The sequence below is a fragment of the Cryptomeria japonica genome, chromosome 7, assembly GCF_030272615.1.
Source record: "Cryptomeria japonica chromosome 7, Sugi_1.0, whole genome shotgun sequence".
NCBI classification, from domain to species: Eukaryota; Viridiplantae; Streptophyta; class Pinopsida; order Cupressales; family Cupressaceae; genus Cryptomeria; species Cryptomeria japonica.
Genome location: NC_081411.1, coordinates 187,519,519 through 187,532,680, shown reverse-complemented (window position 1 = coordinate 187,532,680; position 13,162 = coordinate 187,519,519). Strand labels below are relative to the sequence as shown.

General features: G+C 35.0%; 1 protein-coding gene across 2 annotated transcripts; it reads left to right on the top strand.

Annotated features, from left to right (window-relative positions):
• The first annotated feature begins 5,689 nt into the window (after window positions 1-5,689).
• On the top strand, window positions 5,690-8,171 carry LOC131056404 (putative pentatricopeptide repeat-containing protein At1g68930). Of its 2 annotated transcripts, none has more exons than XM_057990778.2 (2): window positions 5,690-6,932; window positions 7,101-8,171. In XM_057990778.2, exons 1-2 carry the CDS (start codon window positions 6,041-6,043, stop codon window positions 8,060-8,062), a joined length of 1,854 nt encoding a protein of 617 aa, XP_057846761.2. In that variant the 5' UTR covers window positions 5,690-6,040; the 3' UTR covers window positions 8,063-8,171. The 2 variants fall into 2 exon arrangements, with proteins under 2 accessions (XP_057846761.2, XP_057846762.2); XM_057990779.2 differs by having other exon boundaries at window positions 6,259-6,625; window positions 6,798-8,171.
• The last annotated feature ends 4,991 nt before the right edge of the window (window positions 8,172-13,162 follow it).

Sequence of the window (13,162 nt, the reverse complement as noted above, 5' to 3'; positions counted from 1 at the left end):
TTCAAGTGGATAACGAGAAAATTTTGAGAGAAGTAGGTGAACTCCGGAACCTAATTGCCACCCAGTTGGACACTATATTAAGTAATAAGGTGGATTGTATGAAGGAGATGACCTCGCCTTTATCATCTAATTTGAGAGAGTTACAAATTCATGCCACTATATTTAGTGTATTCATTATAGTTTTGGACAACTTGAAGAGTGGGTGGGATACTCACCTAGGATTTTTGAAGACTATTTATGCTGACCTCTTCAAGTATTTGTAAAGTGTTTGTCATCTGTATATAAATTTTGGACAACACCCCATCTTTGGCATTGCTGTCAAAGGGGGGAGGAATGATGAAAAATGTATTGAAGAGTGCAATTCTTTGTCTAAGGGGGAGTCTTATAAATTCTTTTGAACCGGTGTACAGTGCTTAACACTTAGTCATTTTTCACAAGTGTTGCCATCAATGCCAAAGGGGGAGATTATTGGCAATTGACACTCATCCAGTGGTCTCTGGTGATTTTTGGTGGTTGATTATTGGTTTAGGGTTGTCATTGATGGCAACTCTTCTTGGAGATTTGATTCAGCGGTCGTAATTTTTCTTATCTGAAAGTAGGCATTAATAGGTAGCTGATTAACTGATATTTCAGGAAGAACAATGCAGTTTTGGTCTGGAAAGATTTATGGTAGTTGTAGTGATTTTGGTGACTAAGTTTGAGGTGAAAATGATAAGGCCGACATAGGTGAAGCATTTTGGTAAATTGTTTTGGTCCGATGTTATGTTTTGTTTTAGATTGAAGCTGACTTGAAACAACACGTTACATTTTTTATAGCCGACTTGGAGGAGATTATTTTTTATATGACCAGATATATAAGATTGAATTGGTGATTGGCTTTTGGTGTAATATAGGTGTGATGATCTGTTTTGGTGTGATTGAGACCAGTTTCACCTACGCATATGATTCCTAAGTGATCTGGTAGCTGACTAAGACAAAAACAAAGCATATTGTAGAGCGAGTACAGTCAGAGATCTTGTGCTTAGCCGGAACTCATTCTTGCATTGTTAGATACTATTTCAGAGTTCTTTAATTATTTTTCCTCATTGTAATCAAATTGTATGTCAGTGAGACTTCCCTAAAGGTTGTAGCCTTCCGGGTCATTATAATTGAGCAATGAGCTCTAGGCAATGAGCCTGAATGCAAGTGCATTCCCCATCTATGTAATATTTATGTACTCCTAGCCATCGTATATTAATATTGTAGGTTCCAGTCCCACCATGGTTTTTCCCTTTTCGGGTTTCCACATAAAAATTCTGGTTTTGTGGATCTATGGTTTATTTATTGCCTGCTTATGTTCTTTACTGTTATTCATTGCTAACCGATGGATAAATAATAAGTTTGTGAATTTGATTTCCGACAGAACACTGATTCACCCGCCCCCCCCCCCCACAGTGTTCCTTGACTCTAACATCTACAACAAGATCCCACTCAAATGAAGATTAGTACAAAGAACCCTCTACCCAATAATGGGACCAAAATTGGCCAAGCTCTAATACTAGCTAAAAGGAGGTAAGGTAAGAAAAAATATCTTCCTACACCAATCTATTGAGGAGAGATAGTGCATTTTTAAAAAAACCCTCAAACAATCACAATGTAGAGACGCAAAATGATAAAATAAAACATGCAAAATAATTATGATACCACAAGGCAATTATTTATGTGGGGAAAGTCCTTTTGGTAGAAAAAAACCACACTCCAAAACCCCAATCAAATATATTATCTATAAACAAAGTGGTTACATGACAAACTCAAAGCTAAGTTATTTCAAGAATCTTTAACAATAAGATGACTTCTAGAGTAATTCCAATAGCGTGATAGTACCAACAAAAACACTTCAAACAAACTATTTCACAGGTCTCTAAATTATAACTTTACAATGCCAAAATACACTTCTCAAAATTGGATGCCATAGATTGCCACATGGGATAATTTGGGTGCCTAAAAATAGAACCTTTACGTGCATGGAATCTACATACCTAACATTCACAACACCTACATGCATGCATACCCCTTACAAGCACACACATCCCACCTATCATAGTCATTTCCATTTTTAACTCTTAGACAATCATAATTTGTCATATGATATGATCTTGTCACAATCCATCATAATTTGTCATAGAATCTTACATCTTGATATGTGCCATAAAATTAGCTTCATAGTGGGTGATGCACAAAGTGGGATTACTATTTCCACAAATTTAACTTGCATTTCATCCTAATCATCTTCCAAGTAGGATTCCAACTCATTGAGCTAGGTCCCAAAAAGTGACATCATAAGATGAACACAAAATAGATATAAATAAATAAAAAAAATTACATAAATGAATGCTAGAATATTATAAGGTTGAGACACCCTAATTGATAACTCAATGATGAATGAATAGTACCAAACCGGTACTAAGAGGGGGGGGTGAATCAGTATAGACAAAATACAGACCTAAACCGGTTTAGCAACAATCACTCCAAATGACTGGCAAACAGTGACACCGATTTGAAATAGAGTGCAACCGGTAAAACTCAGAACAACTAAAACAATCATAAACTCGTTACTCACTGAGCTTTCCACTCAACTCAAAACTACACTACCATTTCACCCTTATGTATGAACAGGTAATCTATCATCATATCTTCACAACAACTAGTTCAACATGTTTTATTGACAGGCATAAAACATAGAACCATCATATGCTTAACAGGTAATAACAAAGCATCACAAGATAAAAGCATCACACATGACACACATATTTTTCATGTGGAAACCCAATTGGGAAAAACCACAGTGGGGATGAATACCCACAAGCTTGTTGTTGAACTCTTTGGAAATCCGCTCTGTTAGAAGCCTTGTCCAGTTAAAGACATTACAAAAGGTTCTGCTAGGAACCGATCTTGTTAGAGATCACCCGATTAAGGGATGGTTACAATACCCGGTTAAGGGTTAAATCCTGTTAAAGGTACCTTGTTAGAGGATTTCAAGAACTCAATAGCTAAAGGATTTCCAAAGCTCTCTAGCTTTCCAAATCTCAATAACTTTGAGTTACCCTGTTAAGGGATTTACATCAAGTCGGTTAAGGCTACCCTGTTAGGGGATTTTCCAACTGTTGAGGTGGTTAGAGATCAATAGGTATTACAATGATTTGGTAACAGCACTCAATGCCAATGCAGATCTGCTTAAGCTCCTCTTCACCTTCTGCACTTACACTCTGCAGGTATCACTTCTCTCTTCTAGTCTGGCAAGGATCTTGTATCCCTTCTCTTGGATACTCACACATAGCTTTTGCCAACCACCTCTAAAATAATCACAACATCAACCTTATAGGACAATAGACATGTCGGTAGCATAAACCCTAAACCCTAGACCTATTAGGTTAAGGAATTCAAACAGTTCAATCCTGATCGTTGATCATACTGTATTAAATGCAGCAGATCTTGAATAAATCTCAAGACATTCTCCATCGTTCATTATCCACTGATTTCATGGCCGCTGATAATCCATCACGCATTTTCATCATTTACAAACTTCGCACATTCCCGAGGTAGATAGGGATAGTCTTCTTCATGCAAGATCCTTCACACACGCAAGGCTGACGTGGCAACACGATCTATTCTTTGATATACTGCTTACTCATTACATAAAGATCACTGATTGAGCCATATAGGCTTGAAGCACTTCAATTGGAAACCCTGAAGTTGAGACTACCAACCGGTAGTCATACAACGCTTCCATGTGCCGGTTCATCTTGAACAAGCACACCACTTCACTTTGGCACAAATGTCGGTTCACAGTGTTATACCGGTTCTCACATATGCTAGTTCCCATAACCATATGCAGATTCATCTTGAACAAGCACACCACTTCACTTTGGCACAAATGTCGGTTCATAGTGTTATACCAGTTCTCACATATGCTGGTTCATACCTCTTCAACATATTGACATCAATGACAACATACAATGTCATTATGTCCACATACCGGTTCACATAATGCCAACACTAATCCCAAAACAAAATCTTCTCATTTGATCCAAGCCAATAATTTTAAATGAGTCTCAACCCTCCATTTCTCTCATCCTAATTTTATAGATTCATCATCCTCCTCAACTAAAATAGAAAAAAATTCTTATGAAAATACATGTAACACATTGAAGACTCCATATGAGCAACTTGACATCTAGACACATGAAGAGCACATTCATTCATCATAGGTTTGTACTATTTTTTATTTTTTTATTTTAATCTACATTATTCTTGCTTGCTCAATTAGAGGGAATGGTAGGACTTGAAGTACGATTTGATATTTTTACATTTCCTTTTTTATTCTTTCATTTTATCCCATTACAAGAATTTTTTTTTATATATAATTGTTTGTGTTTTCTTTCTTTTCTTGTCTATCAAGTGTTTGGTGAATAGCTCAAATTTTATTTCTAGAATGCTTAAATATAAATATATTTCCCACCAAGTTTGGGTATCCTACACGTGGAAGATTACTTTTGATATGCAAGACCAAGTTCATCAATTTGTGGTGTCATGACTGCTTGCATTATGGTTTTGGTTATCTAAGAATGAACTCGACATTTACACGGTTCCCTCCTTGATTCACGATTAGTTTCTCAATCCATGAACTTAGTTGTGTTCAATTCAATTTCACATGTTAAATTGACTAGTTCTTTGGAAGAATTCCCTTTTTAACATGGGAATTTATTAATCTCATGCGTTTGGGTATGAATTTCATCTTGGAATAAAATCTTGAGTTTAAATTTGTATCCTTGAGGGGAGGTCCAAATTGACAATTATTGAATTAAACTAAGTATATTTCCATGATCCATAAGACTATCTAAATGTGCTTCTAGATTTGATCATGTGAGTTTTTTTGGCATCAACATTTTGGATCACACTCCATGATCCATCATCGGAATGATAAGAGAGCATAAGGAGAAAATCTCACACAATCATCCTGATGATGGATCATGGAGTGTGATCCGAAATGTTGATGCCAAAAAAACTCACACAATCAAATCTAGAAGCACATTCAGAAAATTATTGAATTATAACTAGAATTCAACTCACACTCTTTCTCCTTTTTTCCCTTTTTAATCTTTGGTTTGAAATGTTGCATGAATTTTGATGATTTTTGAAGGTTAGGCATCACATTATAGAGATCATACAATTATACTTGAATTTCAAATTGAAGGAGGATTTGTTTCTTAAAGTTTCTCCTATTTTCTCTCATTTCCATTCTTTTATAATTGTAACTTGAATAAACTTACTTTGCATGCACCATATTTGAAGATTTTGAGGAAATTCAATGTGGGAATGAAAAATGAAAGAATGCTTATTTCTATTTAGAAGCATTTTATCAAACTTGAAAGCATATAACATAATATGATATAACATTATAATTCTCAGAACATTGACAAATAAAATCAACATCAATTATTAAATTAATGTATTATTTAAAAATAATTACCATATACAAACTTTCTTACTAATTTGGATGCCATATTTTCTAGTCTCTATTATTTGTAACAAAAATTCTCATAAAACTACTTTAAAATCATACGAAAAGAAAATAATCCATTAATTAATACATATGATAAAATGTAGATCCTCATTGTAATCCTCCTAACTAACATTCTTGCTAGTTTGAATGCCACGCTCTCTATCATTTGTGGCACTATCTATGAAGAGGATAGAACACACCAGTCCCATAATGACATTTATAATTGTACATTCTATCTACCCCATAGCCAAAACCACCATTTACAACAAAAATTACCATAAAACTGGTTTAGAATCGTGTATAAAGAAACTCAGTTAATTGATACATTCTGTGAAAATGTGCATCCTACTTGTGTGTGGAAATGCGCTCATGGTCTTGTTATGATCTCTTACTGAGCTCTTAGAAAAATTCCCAGATTGGGTTGTTTGCACAGCTCCTCATCGTTATACCTGAAATGCAACATACAGGGAAAAACAGAAAACAGCTCACTTCAATTTCATGTTGGAAAGACTTTCTCGTAGGACACTGAATTCATTGGGAAACCATTCGCACCAGCACATTATCAGATCAAAATTATTGAACTGCAATGTTTGTAATGCTAGGTTAGCTGGACAGTTTGAACAGAAAGGAATTATTGAATTTTCTCAAGATGTTAGCAGCTCTTGTAAGCACGAAAAACGGAATGAACCGCAAAATTTTATAAACCAAGGAAGCACTCTGGCAGGTTCCTATACATATTATACCTTATTGCAAGATTGTATAAGCATGAAATCTTTGGAAGATGGAAAAATTGTTCATTCCCACATGATCAAAGCTGGCCATAACCAAGAAGTATTTGCTCAAAATAGCCTTATTAATATGTATGCAAAATGTGGAAGTTTGACAGGTGCATGCCAAGTGTTCGACAAAATGTCTGATAGAAATGCATTCTCATGGGCTTCAATGACTGCAGCATATGTTCAGACGAGGCAGTTTAAAGAGGCCTTGAAGCTATTTTCTGCCATGCAACGGTCTGGCATACACCCAAATGAATTTGTTTTTTCAAGCGTTTTAAAGGCATGCTCATGCGTAGAAGCTCTAGAGGTAGGAAATCAGTTTTTTGCATACATTATAAAAATTGGATGCCAGTCCAGTTCTTTTGTGGGAAATGCACTTATTGACTTGTATGGCAAATGTGGAAGGTTTAAGAACGCACGCCATCTATTTGACAAAATGATTAACCGAAATTTAGTTTCATGGAATTCTATGATTACAGGATATGCCCGAGGTGGGTTGTATGAAGAGGCTCTAGAATTCTTTGGGTACATGAAAAAAGAAGATTTGGATTGGGACTGTACCACCTTGGCCACAGTTGTGGGAGTATGTGCAAATCTCGAAGCATTTGAACTGGGTAAGCAACTCCACTGTCGCTCTCTAAAAACTCAATTTGATTCCAATGTTGTTGTGGGAACTGCCCTTGTTGATATGTATGTTAAGTGTGGGAGTCTAGAGGGTGGACACAGAGTGTTTAATGGAATGTCGGAGCGAAATGTTGTGTCATGGACAGCTATGATTGCAGGGTACGCTCAACATGGCAATGCTGAGAAAACTCTGAAACTCTTCCCTGAAATGCTTTCAGCGGGGACGAAGGCTGATGAGTACACCTTTTCCATTGTTCTTAGTGTATGTGGAGCACTTGCAGCTCTCGAACATGGGAAGCAACTCCACAATCACAGCTTGAAAACTGGATTTCTGTCTCACATACTGGTAGGAAATGCTCTTGTTGACATGTATGCTAAAAGTGGAAGCATAGTGAAAGGACGCAAAGCTTTTGACGAAATGACTCAGCTTGATGTTGTTTCTTGGAATTCTATCATTGCAGGCCATGCCCATCATGGATATGGCAAAGAAGCCATCCAACTCTTTGAGCAAATGCAACAGGCAAATGTGGTACCCAATCACATTACCTTTGTTGCTGTCCTATCTGCTTGCTGTCGTGAAGGCCTTGTCAGTGAAGGACGCTTCTACTTCAATTACATGACTAATCATGGTATTGCACCTCACATGGAGCATTACACCTGTATGATTGGGCTACTTGGACGTACTGGACATCTGGATAAGGCAGAAGAACTTATTAACCATATGCCATTTGAACCCGATTTTGTGGCTTGGCGCACATTGCTCGGTGCCTGCAGAAACCATGGTAATATTCGGCTAGGAAAGCATGTTGCAGATTGTATTTGGAAGATAAAACCACAGGACCCTGGAACTTATGTGTTGCTGTCAAACATATATGCTGAAGCAGGGAGGTGGGATCATGCTGCAGATGTGAGAAAACTGATGAAAGACAGGGGAGTGAGAAAGGAGCCAGGTGTAAGCTGGATTGAGGTGAAAAACAGAGTTCATGTTTTTACTGTAGAAGACAGAAAACATCCGCAAACAAAGGAGATCTATGCAAAGCTAAAGGAACTTACAGAGCAGATGAAGAAGGAAGGATATGCACCCGACATGACCTCTATGCTGCTTGATTTTGAACAGTAATAGATTCAGCAATCTCTGCCTTGTTAGTGAGTAAATTGCCATTGTTATCGCTCTTTTGAGTATCCTTTCTTGAATATTTATTAAATTAACCAAAAGTATCTTTCATAAAGTTGACCTCGAGCACTGATCATAGATGAATATGATTGGAATGTTTCTGGTAAAAATTGTGCGATAGTCAATATGGTTCTTAATAATTTTATCAGGATAAGTCTTGTTGAGTGTTAGGCTCTGATATCATACATGCACCAGGCGTAGCGAATTTGGTGGAATGGATACCTCTCAGTCTTTGCCTCTTAGTCAAAAAGATTTCAGTCTAAAGGCTTGTGTTCCCATACCAGATAGCTACACGACTTTGTGAATGATATAAAATCCTCTATAAAAAATTAAACGAAAATTTTTCAATCAATATTTTAGATCTCTCTGTGATCCATCCTGATGCAAAATTTTGAGTTAGATTGCAGAAACGAGGTCCCTAAAAAACTGAGAGTGGGGAAGGGTATCATTTTTGAGAGACACGTCAATTTCTTCCATTCTCTTCAAGGGAGAATAGTATTCTGGTGGGGTCCGTCTATCATGTTAGCTGAAATAAGCAACAGTCCACATGTTTCCAAAGTTATTGCATGGAATCCCGTGACAACTTCCATCTTGATTTTGTGGCTAGAGTTATTGCTGGCAATGAACCGTCTTGCTTCTTACATCAATAGTTGCTGATCAAACGAACATTGGAATACTTCAACTATTTTTAATAACTAACAAGTTGTTCTGAAATTCATTTCCGCTAGGCCATATCTCCATATATCACATTGTCAAGGATGAAGGAAAGAGATATGGTTGACTGCCAACTATGAGCTTTATTATATATAAATCTTCCATCATCGAAAAGGTTTTGTATATTCCCTCCATGATTGGACTGTAAAAACAGTAATTCAAGTGGACAATAATTACTATTTGTTCAGAATAGATTCCCTTTTTCTTGACCACATTTTTAAAATTCTTTCTTAGCATTCTTTGATGAGTTATATAGTGTACCCTTTCCCAGAGTTACCTCTGTAGATTTACTTATGTGCTTGTCATTTGACCGTTTGAAATATGTGATTACAAATTGCAGAATCCAGATCATTTTTGATAAAATGGAAATCATGATAAACATGTTGTATCTGTTGAAACTTGAAACTCATTAAGATCTCTCTTGAAAATGCTCACCAGTATTCCTAAAACTTCTGGAATGGTGGCTGAAAATATTGTAAATGTGCATATTTAAGATAAACAGTTTATGGTAAATTACGGATATTATTTGTGTTTGATAAGTACATGGTTTTAGTTGGCCAAATACAAAAGAGTCCATATTGGTCTGGTGTCTATTATACACATCCCATATTATTAATTTATTTTCCATTTTCACAAGATTGACTTACCCCAATGGCCTTTTGGTCAAACCTGAGCGCTGGTGAGATCAGTACTTCATATAGTTTTTCAGGTTCCAAGCTCGGCAGTATTTTAGGGAAAGGGTGGCGCATCGAATAGTCTACTACACACGGCACAAGTAAACATCATTTCATAGGGTATAACATAATGTGAACAAGCATACATACTCGTAATGCATCTTTGACGAACACATGATAGCGAGATGCTTGGATTTGCTTGAGTTAAATGGTATGCTATAATGATACCTCTCTGATGCTTGGATTTGCTTGAGTTAAATGGTATGCTATAATGATACCTTTTTGCAAAGCATACCAGCAAAATTTGAATGGGTGTATGCCACAGACATCAAAATACTATTTTACTCCACTTTATTAGCGTCTCCTCTCCCTTGACAAAGTTGAGGCATTACCCATATTTTTCCTCCTCTCGAGGATTCAAAATATTACCGACTTCCATGAATTATTTTTATTTATTTATCTATTATTATTATTATTATTAGTTGACTTTAAAAGGGTTATATTAGACTATTCTATTCAGGTAAGATCTTCTATCTAGATCACTAATTTGTCTTTTCCTTTATGATGTAGTAAGGAAATGATTCTTTAGTTGAGCATATTACAATAATTGTAATAGTATTTGTTGATTTAATGTCTAATATTTTTAATAATATTGTACTAATAGTTGTAACTTAAAGTTGTTAGTGTTGATGATGAGTACCCATAATTAAATGAAATGTATTCTTAGATCTAAAAAGCAATAAGTCACATGATGCCACATCAGCACACCAATAAAATATGACTTAGTGCACAACTAACAATCTAATGTTTTTTTTAGCCTTTTTGGACACCTCAACATAAAGCGTGTTGGTGTGGCCCTAAAACCTTAGTTATAAGTAGGGGACTTGCCAAGTAAGCTGTTGTAAAAAATTAGGAGGTTTGAAATTTTCACATGGGATTTTGAGAACTGTGAAATTAGGGTGCTCAACTACTAGATCATCTTACCTATATTAGGTCTTTCAATTCCTATTAAAGAAGGTTTATATTACTCACACTTGAGAATCTCAATTCTTCCATTAGACTACTACATTTGTTAAACTTTTCATGAATCAGATAGGAGTTGAACCTATAACCTCTCATTTGTAAGTGCTCATTTTATAGCACCCCTCCTTGAGCCATATTGTAAGTGCTTGATGATCTTAGTTTTGCTGACTTGGGCTTTCATACTATGTTAAATTTCTCATGGACTAGCTTGGAACCACAATAAGCTATAGTGTGCCTTAAATATTGTTGGAAGTTGAGCCATGCCCAAACCAAAGATAGACCTTAGGGGTAGGGTACCCCAATAGAAAATGAGAGGTCCTAGGTTCAAATCCTTATTGGACCATGCAAATTTTAACATAGTATTAGAGCCAAGCTAAGTTAAGATCCCCAAGAATCTACACTATGGTTCAACAGTTAGTGTTGGAAAATGAAAATGTTGAACAAAAGATGTACTGGTCACCAAGAGGGCTAGTAGCTTAATGATAGAGCACCCCAATAGCAAATGTGAGATTCTAGGTTTGACTCCTAATTGATCCATGAAAATTTTAACACGATTAATATAATTTTTACATTAAATTTTCTATTCATCTACATCAACCTCCCTTGTGATTGTTGGAATCATTATAGTGATCATAACTACCTACTTCATTTAGTCCTAGCCATTTTGTATTTGATTTAATAGCTTTTTGATTTGGTACCAATGTTTATGGCCAAACATTAGTGTACTACCTATTTGACACTCGTCTCCTTTCTTCACACCAAAATCAAGTTGGTTGTACATGTCATAGCCTATGCAACCACACAAATTCATATCAGAAGAAATATTTAACGACTCTCTTCGGTTTTTTGGATGGTGAGTTTTTTTTCTAAATTTTGGAAATGATAAATAAATTAAAAAAAAAAGAATATTGAAAAATATAGGATCAAATAACATACATAATTCAAAATTGAATGACATTAGCCTCTTACATTGTTACAAAGAGTTGAAACTTCAAAATTGAAATTCAAGTACCATTGCTCTAATTTTAAGTTACACTTATGACAATCCATCATCATCATCAAATACAAGTACAAAGTATAAACTAATAATTAAACAACAAAAATCAAGCTCTCAAATTGAGGCCTACTTTTCAATTTATTTTATTTAAATTCTTAATTTTTAAAAAGAAACCCAACCATCAAAGAGGACTACGCATCCCTAAGATGATCAAAAGACACATTGTCATTGCCTATCAAAGACTTCAAAAAGTAAACATTGGTATGCCCTAAAGCTCGTAGGCCTTCTATTAACATTTGATATGCCCGTAAGATGTTGATTGTATCGAGGTATCTATAGTCAACTTATGACTATCATAACTCTTAATTAAGTTATATGATCATTTATATAATTTTAAATAGGTAGTTAAGTCATCTTGGGTGCCAACTAAGGCATACATATGATATGTATAGGAGTTAGTGGTTAGTTTATAACCATATTGCAAATTGTATTTTTGTTAGAGAATTTAGAGGTTAGCCCCCTAGAAGTGGCTTAGTATTCTCGAGTATTATCATGTTTTTGTAGCATATTTCCCTATTAGATTTTTTTCATATGAAAATTATTCCATTACAAGTGATATTAGAACATAATCTTGGCATTTATACGACAAGAAACAAAGCAAACAAAATTATTCAAGAGGTCGAATTGTGAAGCACATATCTCTCTTGATTTAGCGAATCTTTTTATATTTTTTATTTTTGAGAGGCTGATTAATGACATATTGAAGTTGTTACAATCCATATTTGAGGTCATTTAAAGAAACTTTGAAGTTATTGTGAGAAATTAGGGTGTCCACCAAATTCAGTCTCAAACCTATAAATATTGTTTTTTTTCTATATTTAAAGGGTTGATTAAGCACATGTTGAAGGTGATATATTCTAGATTTGAGATAATTTCAAAGAGAATTAGAGGAGTTATTATAAAATTGTATTTACCCCCAAATTCACTCCCAAGGTTGCAAATCAATGAGTTTCCTGGAGATTTTTCTTGACAATTGATATCCAAGCCCTTGTAAGTTATAGCAGTAATTTTATATTATTTAGATTCGTTTCATGTAATTGATTGAAATTATTTTTTTAGACCACAATAGGGGCTTCAACAAGGGGCAAGGCAAGGAATCCTAACACATGGAAAATCTATAGAAAAGAATGATCTAATAATTGAGGAGAAGAGTTCACTAGATGTGGAATCTCTTTAGTATTGAAATGGTAAGCAAATTGTATATGCAGATTATACTATTTTTGTACCCAAAAAAATAAACACAAAATAATTCGATTGGGGATTCCGATACATTCAATCTAATGATTTTTTCTTTACATTGCAATGACTCATAAAACATTTATTTTCCCATATCAAACTAGCTAAACTAGCCTATGGGAATTTGATTTCTCAAAACTAACATTCTAACTTGATTATCTATATATTAACAATAGTTTGTTGTTATCTTTTCTAACCTATATGCTATAGACATAATACTAATTCTAACAACCCTTCTTATCACATCAATCCAAACAAAAGACAAAAGACAAAACATTGCATGAATTGAAAACAATAGCTCATCTAGAAACTTGATCAAGCACCTCCACCAAATCTTCTTGC

Excerpts from the sequence above, each read along its gene's own strand:
- LOC131056404 (XM_057990778.2), top strand. The coding sequence starts at position 6,041 with ATGTTGGAAAGACTTTCTCGTAGGACACTGAATTCATTGGGAAACCAT. Across the intron at positions 6,933-7,100 it reads TCTCGAAGCATTTGAACTGG|GGTACGCTCAACATGGCAAT; the intron begins GTAAGCAACTCC and ends CTATGATTGCAG.